The sequence below is a fragment of the Pleurodeles waltl genome, chromosome 4_1 (assembly GCF_031143425.1).
Source record: "Pleurodeles waltl isolate 20211129_DDA chromosome 4_1, aPleWal1.hap1.20221129, whole genome shotgun sequence".
Taxonomy (NCBI): domain Eukaryota; kingdom Metazoa; phylum Chordata; class Amphibia; order Caudata; family Salamandridae; genus Pleurodeles; species Pleurodeles waltl.
In genome coordinates this window covers 142,449,765-142,465,023 of record NC_090442.1, presented here as the reverse complement: position 1 = coordinate 142,465,023, position 15,259 = coordinate 142,449,765, and the positions used below count along the sequence as shown (strand labels likewise).

Genomic DNA, 15,259 nt, shown 5'->3' with positions numbered 1-15,259 from the left:
ACCTATAGCGTGTGCAGCTCATCAGCACTCTGTCTCACCTGAGGCGTGTGCAGTTCATCAGCGCTCCGTCTCACCTGAGGCATGTGCAACTCATTCGTGCTCCGTCTCACCTGTAGCATGTGCAGCTCATCAGCACTCCATCTCACCTGTAGCGTGTGCAGCTCATCAGCACTCCGTCTCACCTGTACCGTGTGCAGCTCATCAGCGCTCTGTCTCACCTGTAGCATGTGCAACTCATCAGCGCTCCGTATCACCTGTATCGTGTGCAGCTCATCAGCGCTCTGTCTCACCTGAGGCGTGTGCAGCTCATCAGCGCTCCGTCTCACCTGTAGCATGTGCAGTTCATCAGCACTCTGTCTAACCTGAGGCATGGAGCGTGTGCAGCTCATCAGCGCTCTGTCTCACCTGTAGCGTGTGCAGTTCATCAGCACTCCGTCTCAACCGAGGCATGTGCAGCTCATCAGCACTCTGTCTCACCTGAGGCGTGTGCAGCTCATCAGCACTCTGTCTCACCTGTAGCGTGTGCAGCTCATCAGCACTCCATCTCACCTGTAGCGTGTGCAGCTCATCAGCACTCTCTCTCACCTGTAGCATGTGCAGTTCATCAGCACTCTGTCTCACCTGTAGCGTGTGCAGCTCATCAGCACTCCATCTCACCTGTAGCGTGTGCAGCTCATCAGCACTCCGTCTCACCTGTAGCATGTGCAGTTCATCAGCACTCTGTCTCACCTGTAGCATGTGCAGCTCATCAGCACTCTGTCTCACCTGTAGCATGTGCAGTTCATCAGCACTCTGTCTCACCTGTAGCATGTGCAGTTCATCAGCACTCTGTCTCACCTGAGGTGTGTGCAGCTCTCTGTCTCACCTGTAGCGTGTGCAGCTCATCAGCACTCCGTCTCACCTATAGTGTGTGCAGCTCATCAGCACTCTGTCTCACCTGAGGCGTGTACAGCTCATCAGCACTCCATCTTACCTGTCGCGTGTGCAGCTCATCAGCACTCTGTCTCACCTATAGTGTGTGCAGTTCATCAGCGCTCCGTCTCACCTGAGGCATGTGCAGCTCATTAGTGCTCCGTCTCACCTGTAACGTGTGCAGCTCATCAGCACTCCATCTCACCTGTCGCATGTGCAGCCCATCAGTGCTCCGCTTCACCTGTAGCGTGTGCAGTTCATCAGCACTCTGTCTCAACTGTAGCGTGTGCAGCTCATCAGCACTCTGTCTCACTTGTAACGTGTGTGGCTCATCAGCACTCTGCCTCACCTGAGGCGTGTGCAGCTCATCAGCGCTCCGTCTCACCTGTGGCGTGTGCAGCTCATCAGCGCTCCATCTCACCTGTAGCGTGTGCAGCTCATCAGCGCTCCATCCCACCTGTAGCATGTGCAGCTCATCAGCTCTCCGTCTCACCTGAGGCATGTGCAGTTCATCAGCGCTCTGTCTCACCTGTAGCGTGTGCAGTTCATCAGCGCTCTGTCTCACCTGAGGCGTGTGCAGCTCATCAGCACTCTGTCTCACCTGAGACATGTGCAGTTCATCAGCGCTCTGTCTCACCTGAGGCGTGTGCAGCTCATCAGCGCTCTGTCTCACCTGAGGCGTGTGCAGCTCATCAGCACTCTGTCTAACCTGTAGCATGTGCAGTTCATCAGCACTCCGTCTCACTTGTAGCGTGTGCAGCTCATCAGCACTCTGTCTCACCTGAGGCGTGTGCAGCTCTCTGTCTCACCTGTAGCGTGTGCAGCTCATCAGAACTCTGTCTCACTTGTAGCGTGTGCAGCTCATCAGCGCTCTACCTGCACTGGAGCTGCTGTAGTACTCGATCGTGAAGTATAAACTGGACCAAGTGAATGTTTGAAGAACTGTTTATTCACAGAGCCAGATGTAATGCAACCCCCCTTCGCGAGCCGCAAACATAACTGACAAAGAAAGAACCATACAGTAACAAGGTTCTATCAGAGCTGAGGTGCTAGAACATTCTACAAGTTTAAAGGTACACCCATTTGCATGTAACCACATTACTACATACTCACAGCTCATTAGCACCCTGCCTTACTTGCAGCATGAGGAGCATTTGTAGTTCATCAGTCCTTTGTCTTAGCCTGAGCGCCTCAGGTAGTCATAGGATTCAGGTATTCTGTGCTGCAAGAAACGTCTATTACTCTGTGTGAGTGTCTAATACAAAATGTGGCTTGTATGTATGTACCTATATACGTATGTGGTGGTGGTGCTTTAACATAAAATAATGCCCCTCCCTGTAGAATGTAACGTGGGGCCCCTAAGTCTTCCATTTCTCAAAGATTTTCATTAGCCTTGAGCTGAATGGGGGCCCGTGAAGGGTTTTGGACCCGTTGCAGGGTTGGGGGCTCCCTTGCACTGCAGTGCAGGGGCCCGTGTTACACGCCTGTTATGTGGCATACATACAGCACAAACCTAGCAAAGGGCTTCTGGGTGCTATAGAGGTCAAAGGCAAAGATACCATCAATGAGCAATTGGAGGGGTGGCTGGGTTCTGAGTGAAAATGGACTATTCCTACATAATGGCGTAGTGTTCTCTAGATCTGTGACTTAGGTGTGCAAGCAGTGGCTCTTGGATTCTTAGTGGAAGTGGACTGTTCCAGCATAATGATGTAGTGTGGCTCCTAGGCTTTTAGTGGGAATGGACTGTTACTGTATAATGATGTGTGCAAGCCGTGGCTCTTGGGTGTGCATAGTGGATGTGGGCTGTTACTGCATCCTGTCATGGAGTTCTTAAGATCTGTGACTTAGGTGTGCAAGCAGTGGTTCTTGGGTTTTCAGTAGAAGTAGATTGTTCCTGCATAATGACTTAGTGTTCTTTAAGTCTGTGACTTAGGAGTGGAGGCAGTGTTTCTTGGGTTTTTTGTGAAAGTGGACTGTTCCTGCATCATGATGTAGAGTTCTTTAGGTCTTTCACTTATGTTTGCCAGTAATGCTCATGGTGCCTCTAGGGCATTTCTGATGTCAACTAAAGATGAAAATCCAGGGGTGGCAATGAGGTAGGCGTAATGGCACAGATTGACACACTCTAGGCACTCATTGAGTATACCACGGGCATGTGTCACAAGTCAACTGTGGAACACCTCTCTTCTTTCCTTCAATCAATCAATTCATTTATAATGCATGGCTTATCACCCCGACACCCCAGACACTGAGGGTTGTTGCTGTGGGTCTGTTGCTACCCCTCGAAGAGCCATGACTTGAGCTTCCTCCTGAAGTCAAGCAGTGTGTGCTAGGTGCGTATGTGGGGCTCGTTCCAGATCTTGGCTGTGAGGTAGGAGAAGGAGCGACCTCCGCAGCAGCTGCATCGAATTCTCGGGACATGCGCGAGGGCGTGAGTAGTTGAAGGAAGTTCCCTGGAAGGCTGGTGGAAGGTGAGCTTGTGGTTGATAAGATCGATTTTGTGTCGCGTTTTGTATTCTATGGTGAGAACCTTGAATTTGCATCTCTTGTGCACTGGCAGCCAGTGGAGATTTCTGAGGTCGGGGTTGATGTAGGCCCATCTGGGGAGGTTTAGAACGAGCCACGCTGCTGCGTTCTGGATGGTCTGGAGGCGGTGGGGTATCCGGGTGGTGAGTCCGACACAGAGGGCGTTTCCGTAGTCTAGTCTGCTGATGATGATGGCTTGGGTGACCATCATTCTGGTTTCGATGGGAATCCACCTGAAGACCTTCCGTAGCTCGCACAGGCTGTGGAAGCAGGAGGAGGGATGTGGGATGATCCATGAATCAAGTCGGCCTAGGCTTTCCACCTGCCGTGCCAGTCCCATGACATCAGCCGGCGCCTCCACCTGGCATCAGGCTGGTGTCCCGGCACCAGGACCAAGTTCAACTCCCCCTGGCCTTAAACTTCAGTCCTCCGCTCCGAAGGTAACCAAACATGGGATTTACGGACGATGGAGTAACAAGGCCTCCTGTTCCAATGGACCCAAATGTTTCCCATTGCGGTGGGCAGGATGTGCAGACGAGAAAGGAGAATGTGTCTCCCTGCCAAAGGTTGGCTCAGCAAGCGCCAGACATCCCCTGGGGGCGGACATTGTCAGGTGCAGCTGCAGTGAGTGAAGAACACGTGGTACCTCAGGGCGATTGGAAAGTGTGTCCATTTAAGCAATTAACACTATTCATTTCAAGCTAGATTCTGGCTTACAGGGCAGTGTTAATGAAGGTCTACCACGTGCTCGCTTGATAATGACGTCAACGTGTCACGTGAGGAGAAGGAACCAGCGTCTGTCCAAAAAAACAGTACATACAGGATGTACCCAGAGAACCAACGTCAGCTCTGCTTCCCTTGATTTCTGCTGATCTGAAATACAGATCTGCTGAGGGGACGAGCTGTTTCCACGTGTTGTCGCTGTTGAAGCGAGAGATGCTTCTTATATGGCATTAATCGGATGGCGCCATTGTGCCACAAACATGAAGATATGTTGTTTTCTACACAATGCCGGTTTAGAGCTGGCGGTGCTAGGGCAGGACCTCATTCTCCACATATTCCCTCACTATCACTCTCCGACAGTGCACTTTCTCTCTCCCTAGTCCCTCTCGGACATACATTTCATTTTTTTAAGCGCTACCCATAGTTCACTCACAAGCAGTTTTGTGAAATGCATGGTACGTGTTCTTTGCGGCACGCACATTAACCCTCTCTACTACTTTATGATAAGTTAAAACTACCACTACAGAAAACTCTGCTCTTTCCCAGCAGTAACATTAATCACCAGTTATCCTGACATTTTCATTGTTGCCTGAAACTGCTGAACGCAGAAGGAAGTCCATGTGCTTATAAACCTTTTCAAACACAACGTCGCCTCCCGTGCCCCAACCAAAGTCAGCGCCGGGTGCAGCTGCACCGGTCGCACCGCCCAAAAGCCGGCCCTCTTTTTACATGCTGATGTGTACACAGAGTACGAAGTTATGTCTGAACAGAAATACCCACTGTGCACAAGGATCTGTGCAAACCGAGGAAAGGCTGCGCGAGGCGCTTGCATCGCTGTCTCAGTGCCCAAGATCACAAGGCACAAGAAAGATGCAGCGGACCGGGGAGCGTCAGTCACCCATTCTCAGGTGTTTTTAGGGACACAAGCTGGGGGGCGGCTGGCTCTTGAGTACATCAGTGAGAGCCTACTCGTGAGCTGTGGGCTGGCGCGGTGTTATGTCACCACAAGCGCTGTGCAACGTCAGCACAGCTGGGAAGAAAGTTGCTGTGAAGGAGAATCGACAGGGCCCTCAAGCCACGAACTATGTGCTTCCGTTTCTCAGTTTAGTGATACTTGTATTTCATTGGTATTTTTATGACTCTAAATTATGTCGCATTTACTTCTGTTTTCTCTGAAGTATCTAGGTGGGTGGGCAGCCACTGGCTCTCTGATCCAACTCCTGGCACATAATGCTCCGCGAGGCCAGTGGAGAGGCATGCATGAGGTCTCCCTCTTGGAATCCAATGTGGGAAGCTAAGAACACATTGTTTTGGGAGTGAGGGAATGCATAGTTTATGCCAATTTCCTCCTGGCTGGTTATGGAAAGATGGAGAATACCAGATAGATTGCATGAGCATTTTGGCCCAGAAACCCATATTTCAATTCAAATGATAATTTTTTTTCTAGGTAGTTTTTTTAGGCCTGTTTGTAGAGAGCCCTATCACCTGGGTGGGCATCCTTCCAGGGCCATGCTGGTCTGGCCGAGGCCTAGGCTGGTGGGACCTATTTGAAAAGCCACGTCTTCAGCTTCTTGCGCAATGATGATTGAAGCATAGAGGGGTTTCCCATAGTCTAGTTTGCTTGTGATGAGGGCTTGGGTAACACTGTAATGCGGGTGCTAGTGGGAAAAGATTTGGAGATTTTCTTCAGCATCTTCAGGATATGGAAGCAGGAAGCAGTTACAGGGATGACTTGAGCGGTCATGGTGAGATGACTGTTGATGACAATACTGAGGCTCTTTGTGTGGGTGGTGAGGGTGGAGTCACATTGTGATGATTTCCTGCTAAAAATCACAACTTCTGTCTTGTTGGTGTTCAGTTTAAGACAGTAGATTTTCATCCTTTTCAGTGACTTCAGTCATTCAGGTACCAAACTCGGTCCAGATGTTGGGCGTTTTGTCCAAGAGGGAGAGTATCAGCTGTGTATCGCGATAGGATGTTGATACCGTTTGCACGGATGATGCTGGCAAGCAGGATCATGTAAGAGTTGAAGATGGTCGAGAAGATTAATGCGCCTAGCAGTACTCTACAGATTGATAAACAAGCATTGGAAAAGCCCAAAGCTCTCACCTGTGTGAGTAGAGTGTATAGGAGTGGAGTGGAGTAGAGTGTCTTGGAGTGGTGTAGAGAGGAGTGGAGTGGCATACAGTAGACTAGAGTGCCGTAGAATAGAGTGGCACAGATTGGAGTGATATAGAATGGAACTGCGCGGCATAGTGTGGCATGGCGTAAACCAATAAAGACAAAAGAAATGAAAGTGACGAAGATGCCAACCAATGGTAAGTAATGGGTGGGCTCTAAGCCTTTTTTAGGGCTGTGTAAGATACAATAGATCTCTAAGAGACAGCCCATGGGGACTGCCTCAGGTGACGCCTATAAAGTCCTATGACAAAGTCAGCGCTGGCTGCATCATAGTGCCTTTTCTTTTTGCTTTCGACCATGCTGCACAGCAGTTGCACAACTGTACAGTGTGGCTAAAATCAACATTGACAAAGCTAATAGATCTCAGTTAGAGGAGACCTACCAGCTTTGTCAATGCTTCTTTTAAATGCCCACCCTACTCGTTACCAAGGACACGTGATCAGTTTTGATGTTTTACTTCTCAAATGAAAATTATTTGTAAACCCCTTGGCTAGCTGGCTTGTAAGTGTAGCCTATGTAAATATGACATTTATATCATATAGCGGTAGTGGGATGTGTGGAACAAATGTACAGGACACTTTTTGAGACTATGGGCCAGATCAAAACATCAGCAAGGCCACTCTGTAATACTGCTACATTTGCAAAGCAAATATACGGAATACCCTTTATTACGGAAAATAAGAAAGGTGAATTCCACATCCTTACAGGTGACGTTCTAAAGTCCTGTTTTCTTTTTGCAGCAGCATGATAACACATAAAACGTCTACAAGAGCCATAGTTCCAAAAGAATCCTGGAGTGACGTCAACAGTTCAACTACTAATCACGTCCTTGATGCCACAGTAAACGTTTTCATCCAGTCGATGACTTTGGTCATGCAGTTGGTGAACTTGGTCACTCGAGTACGTCCTTCTCATACCAGCACCACATAGGCTTTTTTACTCATATGTGTCCCGTCCCCATTCACTGTGAGTGTCTTATCACGCTGCTTTTTTTTTATTTATGTAGCATTTCACATCCCTGGCAAAGTGCTGAAGTCTACCCTCATACATGTATGTTCTCCGTCCTCAAGTAAATCATCAAACATGTACTACGAGTGTCAGTCTGTGAAAGTATGTAAGCTACAGAAGGGTCAGATTTCGAGCAAAATTCTTGGTGTATTCAACTAAGCCAGCAATATTGTCCCAGACACACAGGAGCTCATGTACGGGGTTGGGCGTAGGGCAGCACGGCAAGTCATACACCAAAGTGACAGGGCGGGGTTGCAACGTATTTATGCAATACAGTCTATTCCTGTCCTTTCCCTGTACGCTGGTGCTGTTTTGACAGCCTAGCACCAATACAGGCACCCTTGCGTGACTGTGTTGTCAGCAGGATTGTTTTTGTGCAGGAAGGGGCACCTTCCTGCACAGAAATAATCCATAAAGATGGAAAATGAGGAAAAATAAAAATATTTCTCATTGTTACATCTGCCCTCGGGAGGTGTAGGATTTTGACACTCCCCCAGGTTTACAGGCTCTCATAAATCTGGGAATGTGTCAAAATCCGTGGCCGTTGCATAGGAAAATCCACCACAACGCCCATGGAACGCCTCTCTGGCGCAGATTAAAGGAACGCAGCGACTTGTGCTGCCATGCCTTACTCGATATCCCCCGCAAAATGGCTTTGTGTGGCCTCATAGATGTGATTTTGTCGTCCATGCCACCAGAGCGTCACAAAAAGTAACACTCCGGCAACACACGGGGCTCATAAATATACGCCACCCTATCATGCATCCATAAAACACATTCTTCTGGCTACCAAGGAAACTTGGGCTGCCTCACCTCTATAGTTATCAGTGAGAAGTTAATCGCTCTTTATTTTTCAGATCAGGTTTTCTTAAATTGTTCTTATCAATGTTCAACAGCTATTATTAAGCATTCCAACCCCTTTCCATTTGAGCGTAAACAAATTCACAGCAAATTAATAAACACAACTTTTTTTGGTTTGATGACAATATTTCACAAGAGGTTATCAAATTTCTACTTATTGCAATTCATACAACCAGTGTGCAAGTAGACAGCTGGTTTCCAGGACACTGTGGCATTCCAGAACAGTCACCATACGTTAGCGATCGACACCAATAAATTGAACAGTAAAACACCTTATTCAACAGTGAAAACCAAGAGTATATTTTATATAGCTTAGCGAAACTGTAAATGTTAAATTGTAGAGAGACTTTCGGTAACTCACATAAGTACAAGAGCACGCACAATTACTTGAGACAGACATCGGACCATAAATATGGTGTCCAGCCCAATCTGGCGGACAAGTGAAAAATAGAAAAGCATGGAGTTCTGCAGATGACTTCCTTGGTTAGTGACCACATTTTGCCACGTTCACCCTACTTTTCATTTGTGCACAAACATAACAGTGAGACCACATGTGGTGCTTACCTAGTAAGATGCACTTTTAAAACAATTAACAATGACGGGAGGAGGGGCAAGCAATGATGGGAGGGGAGAAGGTGTGGCTCACAGCAATGAAGCGAGGACAAGCAACGGCGACGATAGGGGGTAGAGAATGGAGGCAAGCAACAAAGGCGGGAAGCCAGAAGAAAAAAGGCACCTGAATTGGAGCGCAAGCAGGCGAGTGCACCAGAATCAGTACATGGTCCATGCTCCATCAAAGGGAGCAAGAAATCTTGAGGAGGCCCCTCTGCAAACTTTATGAAGGGGTACCCTAATGTTGTAGACCTAGTCTAGAGCTCTTAGGCCGTGGGCCGTGCACAGTGCAGGAGCAGGCCCCCAGGAGATCGAGCCCACCACACTGGGGGGGGCCAATGTTACGCCACTGACCTGAAGAGAAAGTGAAACTGGCCTACACTAAACAAGGAGAAGGAAGGAAACGAGAATGACTATAAAACCAACCAATGGTAAACAATGCACGGGCCCTACTGCTTCTTTTTAAATAAAAAAACAACTTGCAAGCAATTGTGCATGCACTGTCTCAGGTGTGACCTAAAAATGTTTTCTGTCAATGCTAGTGGGCGTGGCTTGGAAACCATTTTAACACATATAAGGAAAGAAACCGTGTATCCAACGCCTTGTAGAATAATGAGGCACATTATTCCATTACCAAATGGGAATATGCACTTGTTGCAGTGAGTATATTTTTGAGTATTAATTACTGAAAATGTCCATATTGGAGATAAGTGGTATATTTACTCACAGTGAAGGTTCTGTTTCATCCAACAATAAGAATGCTGTGTGAGGGTTCAGTTGAGACCAGGTTACAGAAACCAGGATGTGAACTAGATGTTTCTATCTGATATCAATGTTATGTTTCCAGAAATATGTAAATACAGAAAAAATAAGGCTGCCACACCAATTTGAGGAATTTTGTGATCAATATTTCTCTGTGATTCCAGCCACATTTTTATAGACAACATTTTTTTTTTTAATGCAAATCATTTTCTTCTCTCCCTTTTCATGGCAAATCTGTCCTGTTTTCACCTACCACCTCAAATTTCCAACTTAGAGCCTGTAATGTGCCACATCCTTCATTTTGCTCCAGTGTTTTCATTTTTTGCCAATGTAAATCGTAACACTTCTTTCATATTATTCTGTTTATCACTTCATTTGTGGCCTTTACCATTTCTTTGGTGCAGCAGAGCATTTGTTCTCACGGCAGGAGACCGAGACAGCTGTCAGCCTCTCTGTTTAACCCCATCCGCTGCTCGTGCACATGGAGGACCAGGGTCTCTGACAGCTCTGCGCCCTCTCAGTGTCATCAAAAGACTCCCGGCCTCCTAATCTCTCCAGGATTCCAGTGGGTATAATTATAGGTGATAAATGTGGCCCGGCCATCTTCTGGGCTCACATGGGCCTTCATCAGGGCTGAGTTGATTGAGGATGTATTTTTTGGTTGCTTGGTGCATAAGGCTCCATCGCACAGGGTCCTCTGAGGACAAAGCCTCAGGCACACCAAGGGAATGCAAGGGAGGGTGTTTATTTACTGTGATGCTGAACGTCACAATAAACACATGTGCATGTCTATTTCTTTCTTTTTATGTTCTGATTCATGTGTGTGTGTTTTTGCGTCGGAAATTGGCTGCATTTTAGACTGCAAACAATTTAAGATGCCAAGCAGACTGTCACCTGACAATGTTTGGGTATCTCTGAAGACATAAGGTGCAGTCAAAGTCTAAAACCTAAGACTAATTTTGTCAAGATGTAAACTTTAAATGAGTAGTCTGATCCCAGTGTAACGACTGCTTTCCTGACTGCTTCTCCAGTGACAGCTGAGATTTGGAAACATTTATTCTAATAATGGGCATTGCTTGGTATGGTCCCTGGTGGTTTGAAACGCTGGGCTCACTCTAGCAGTTTTGGAATGCCTAGATCGGATATCCGGCCCCAGTGACTTGGGAAACTGAGGGAGGACGTTCGGTCTGGGGGATGCAAAGCCAGCTAAGACATTTTGAGTAGTTTCCAGATATCCTGGATGAAAACGTCACCTAAATGTCCCCTCCAACACCTCTGGTCAGTGTTGTGCATGAGCAACCTCTGTTCTAGTAGGCGGATACGCCAACAATCTGATAGTGACGGTGCTACAGGCTTCAAGGGGAAGGTAGTGACAAGCAAATATAAAGGAAACAAAGGCCCCTGACACACTAGTATGTGAGCAGTCAACCAGGGGAAAATAACACAATGAAAGCCAAGCACAAAAGCTGCCTCACTTTGGTCAAAAAGTAGCTATACATTCCTTAATTATTTTCACACCCACCTAATATTGTTGACTAAGCTGCGCGTGGGTCCCATAGGACCTCGAACGCAGTGTAAACTCTATACAGTACGTAGTGGTCACACCACCATCTAAAGTATCTTAGATTATAGTACGTAAACTGCACTCCCGTCACATACCCATGGTTCAGATACATGTGAAGTATAGTGTGATCCTGGCAGTCCACAACAACCACAAATAAGGTACAAGTGCAGTATGGCATGATCATGGCAGTGTCTACAACTCCACAAATAAGGTGCGAGTGCTGTACAGTGTGATCATGACAGTATCCACAGCCCCTCAAACAGAGGTCGAAGTGGGCAGGGAAATGGGGGAATGACGTTCCCAAATTTTATCAATTGGATCGATACAATTCCCATAATTTTTATTTAAAAAAACAACCGTTCCTGAAGGTTGAGATGCTGCAGGTTGAAAAGGGAGAAGAAGGGACTCTTTTTGGGGTGGGCGGAATGTTTCATTCTGCAATTGGCAGAATTTGGCGATTCCGAATTACTCTTGTAACGCAGAGTTTCACCCAAATTCCTACAATCACCGCATGGTGGAATTGTTTCCCATGAGGCTCCAGAAATGCGAGTGTGAGCAAGAGTTGGCTTCTCTTAGCATGAATTTCTACCACGGGCAGTCACGGTCAGAGGGCTGCTTCTCGAGTAGATTTGCTCCTGCTCAAGTAGATTTTCTACTTAAACAACAGGAAAATCAACTCAAATGGCCGTATGCTCTTACGAACGCATGGTGCCTATTGCGATGATTTTTCAGCGCTGCTTGCGCAACTGGCGCTAAATTGTAGCACAAGCAGTGCAACATGCATGTTTCTGCCCATTGGGGGAACTCTTTGGAGTCTTAGGAGTTTTTATGTAACTCCACAAGTTCTGCCCACCCCTAGTCTCCTTTACCAGGAAGTGAGAGAAATGAGAGCCAGCTAAATAAGAAACATACCTTTTCTCTAGGGTGCCAGCTACCTGAAAGAAACGTAAATGTGTGCAATTGATTATTTGGCAAACCTGATTGCTGCTTGGAAGGTTTAAATAGATTGATAGAATGTGGACCTTGCCCTTTTAAAGTAAACATATAAAAAAGGTTGAATTATCAGCGAATTACTAAAACATAACTTTTGAAAGCACTGTAAACATTTAAACAAAATCTTTCTGGACACTTTACAATAGCTTGTGTGCAACCTATCTTATACTGTGTGTAATATGTGTTTTAAACTAACGACTTAAGTCGCTGTGTTTGCTTTCATAGGCTTGGATGCCTTAGCACTATAAATACAGGTAATTTTTTCCCCCAGGGCACTGACCAGGATTCAAATCAGTGACCATACGAGTACACCTACAGATATCTGAAGTGATCTCATTAGCAAACTGAATTGTTCTACCAAAAAAATAAATTACCCAAAGATCAATTTAAGTTACAATCATTTTTCATTTGAGTTGTATGCATTGTATTTTATATGCTGTTACCTGTGCGTCAGAGGCTAACAAAATATTTACAGCATATTTTGTTCTTTTAGCCGCGCCCCTGACCCCACCTCCACACTCGCTGGCCGGACCCCCATTACACTCAGGAACACAATTCCCATACTTTTCTTTATGCACTTCGGTCGCTGTCCTCAAATAAGATACAAGTGCAATATCGTGGAATCATGACAGTGTCCACAACACCTCGGATCAGGTGCATGTGCAGTACAATCAGATCACGGCCGCGTCCCTAGCCCCTCGAATACGGCGTATACAACACGGGATAGTGATACAAGGGCACCATCACGGCTATTCAATAAGATGCATACACCAAACACTATTTTACCTGCCCACACCCCCCGAGATGAGTATAACCCATTCAGTGCAGTGTTACTGCGGCAGTGTCCACAGCCCCTCAGATCAGGTGTATGCAGAGGCACAGTATAGCATCTTGAGGGCGGTGTCCACATCCCCTGCCCTGTACTACTGCACAGACCAAACACACAGCAAGCCAGGAGTAAGAAGTTACCACAAAAAAGCCTGTGGATAGAATGCCCTGCTGTGCGCCGCTGTACAGATGCACATCCAGCACAGAGTGAGCAAGTACCACACAAAGTCTTTGGATAGAGTGGCAATGCCCTGTGTGGCTCCACAGGAACTCCATGCAGTAGAATATGAGCAAGGACCACAGACAAGCTTCACTTGGTAGAATGACTCTCGTTAGATGATCATAGTGGAATGAGCCCGCGAATCTTTGTCGGCTAGGCACAACGAGTGGTGTAAAGTGAAATAGAATCTTGCCGGCTGTGCTGTATGCCACTTATCTCTCCTGGGGACTACCTTTGCCTTCCTCTTGTGATGGGTTATTTAGGCGCCTCAGTGGGGGGTTGCGTATGTCACCCGACATGATACTCGCTCTGTGTCTCATCTATGACTTCAGCCTGATATGAGGAGCAGGTAATTCAGTACCACAGTTTGGGAAGCTCTCAAAGCAATAATTGGTGGATTCCTATATGAGAAGTTAAAAAGCATATTTTATATAACACTGTATTGGACTTTGTCTTTATGTTTAGGTCACATAAATCTTTCTCCTTTTTCTTTTTCAGCTCACGACTCCAAACTTCCCAGTGGTGGTAAAATTGGGACATGCACACTCCGGAATGGGGAAGGTGAGATATGCACGTTCTAATGTTGCACCTGGCAATGCAGTTTATAGAGCAGACGTTGGGCCTTTTATCCTCAGATGAGGATATTTGCTTCAGCATGCAAGTTTTGCTTTTCGATAAAGAGTGATTTGTTGCTTACCGGGGTAAGCCAGAAGTTAAAAGCAGTCCTGAATCAACCTGGCAAATGCATCTGTCCCACTCCAGGAAAGTTTGGGAAGGGTTTCCTCTGAGAATATATATTTTTTTTAAAAACAGGCATGAAGTATTTAATTTTGTAGTACAGTTTTAAACCTGCTTTGGCAAACATTCCATAGGTTTTACAGACAATTGCCTGAGAAGTAGTCCAACACCTGGCGATCTAGCGCAGTACCACGAGTGTTATCTTTATGTAGCAGCAAATCTCAGATATGCTTGTGATAAAACTGTGTCCCTTTATAAATGCTCCTTCACAACTGGGTTGCCTAAAGTCCCACACAGTGCTGGCAGTAAACTACCTGGATTTTATCCATCCATGTCCAGTATGACCAGTCCTGCCTCATGGGAATAATTGATGTCCCATCTAAACGCTAACAGAATACCATTAAATTATGGTTCCTATAATAAGAAACAGAAAAAACTGTTAAAGACAACAGAAAGAGGCGAACAAAGAATGCACAGATTTTGTGTGCCTAGCCATAAGCGAAAAGCAGACACAACACATCGCCACAGAGTTCCCTAAATCTCTATGTCAATAATGTTAATTCTCAAAAATGTAGTTGCCCAAAAATCCAGGAAGCACTTACTAATCAGCCAGATATCTCCATATTCTGGACTGATGGGCAGCCTGCTCTCTTTGGGAAATATTACACTTTTTTGTTTTTTTCAGTTTCAAAAGGATGAAGGATAAGGGGTTCCGGAAAGGCGCTGAACCTCAAAGTCGGTGTATGTTTTCTTGATTTAAAATTGATTTAAAATTCCAAATTAGGAGAACCATTGTGTATTATAAAACTCCTGTTACTGTTTTTTTTTATTTGAGTATGCTGTAAATTACAGATGAAATGATTTATCTTCTTAATGGGGGCCAATATGCCAATCTTAGTAGAAGAACAGTTAAGACCACCCTTCGAATAATCTACTTGTAACTTTACAATTACACACAGATCTGAACAGCAAACTATCTTGTGGCACCAGTAGTGCCCCCACATTATTCTCCACAATGGAATGACTATTGTAAGCAGCCTTTATAATATATTGACACTGCAGCCATACAATACTGACCTGAGCATGTTTGGACAGAATAATAACAGTCACATTTTACAGGGTAAATTGATGTCAAACCTTCGGTAATATAAGGTAATTGATGGTAAGTCAGTGAACTCAAAGACCAGATTGAACATTTAAACATCATCTATATTTTTAATTGATGTCTGCAATTGGCAGTCTTCAGCTTAGGAATTTGGTTAATTTGGAAAATATGTAGTATCACAACTATATCCATGCATGTCCCAGCGTTTGAGGTTTTCATGTTCCGG

At 45.9% G+C, this 15,259-nt stretch overlaps 1 protein-coding gene across 1 annotated transcript in view; it reads left to right on the top strand.

Moving 5' to 3' along the window:
- SYN3 (synapsin III) overlaps nt 1-15,259 on the top strand; it is a 941,464-nt gene that overhangs the window by 746,134 nt on the left and 180,071 nt on the right. The window contains exon 7 of the mRNA XM_069227930.1: nt 13,689-13,751. Coding sequence (XP_069084031.1) covers nt 13,689-13,751 — 63 coding nt within the window. The remainder of the gene's footprint in view (nt 1-13,688; nt 13,752-15,259) is intronic.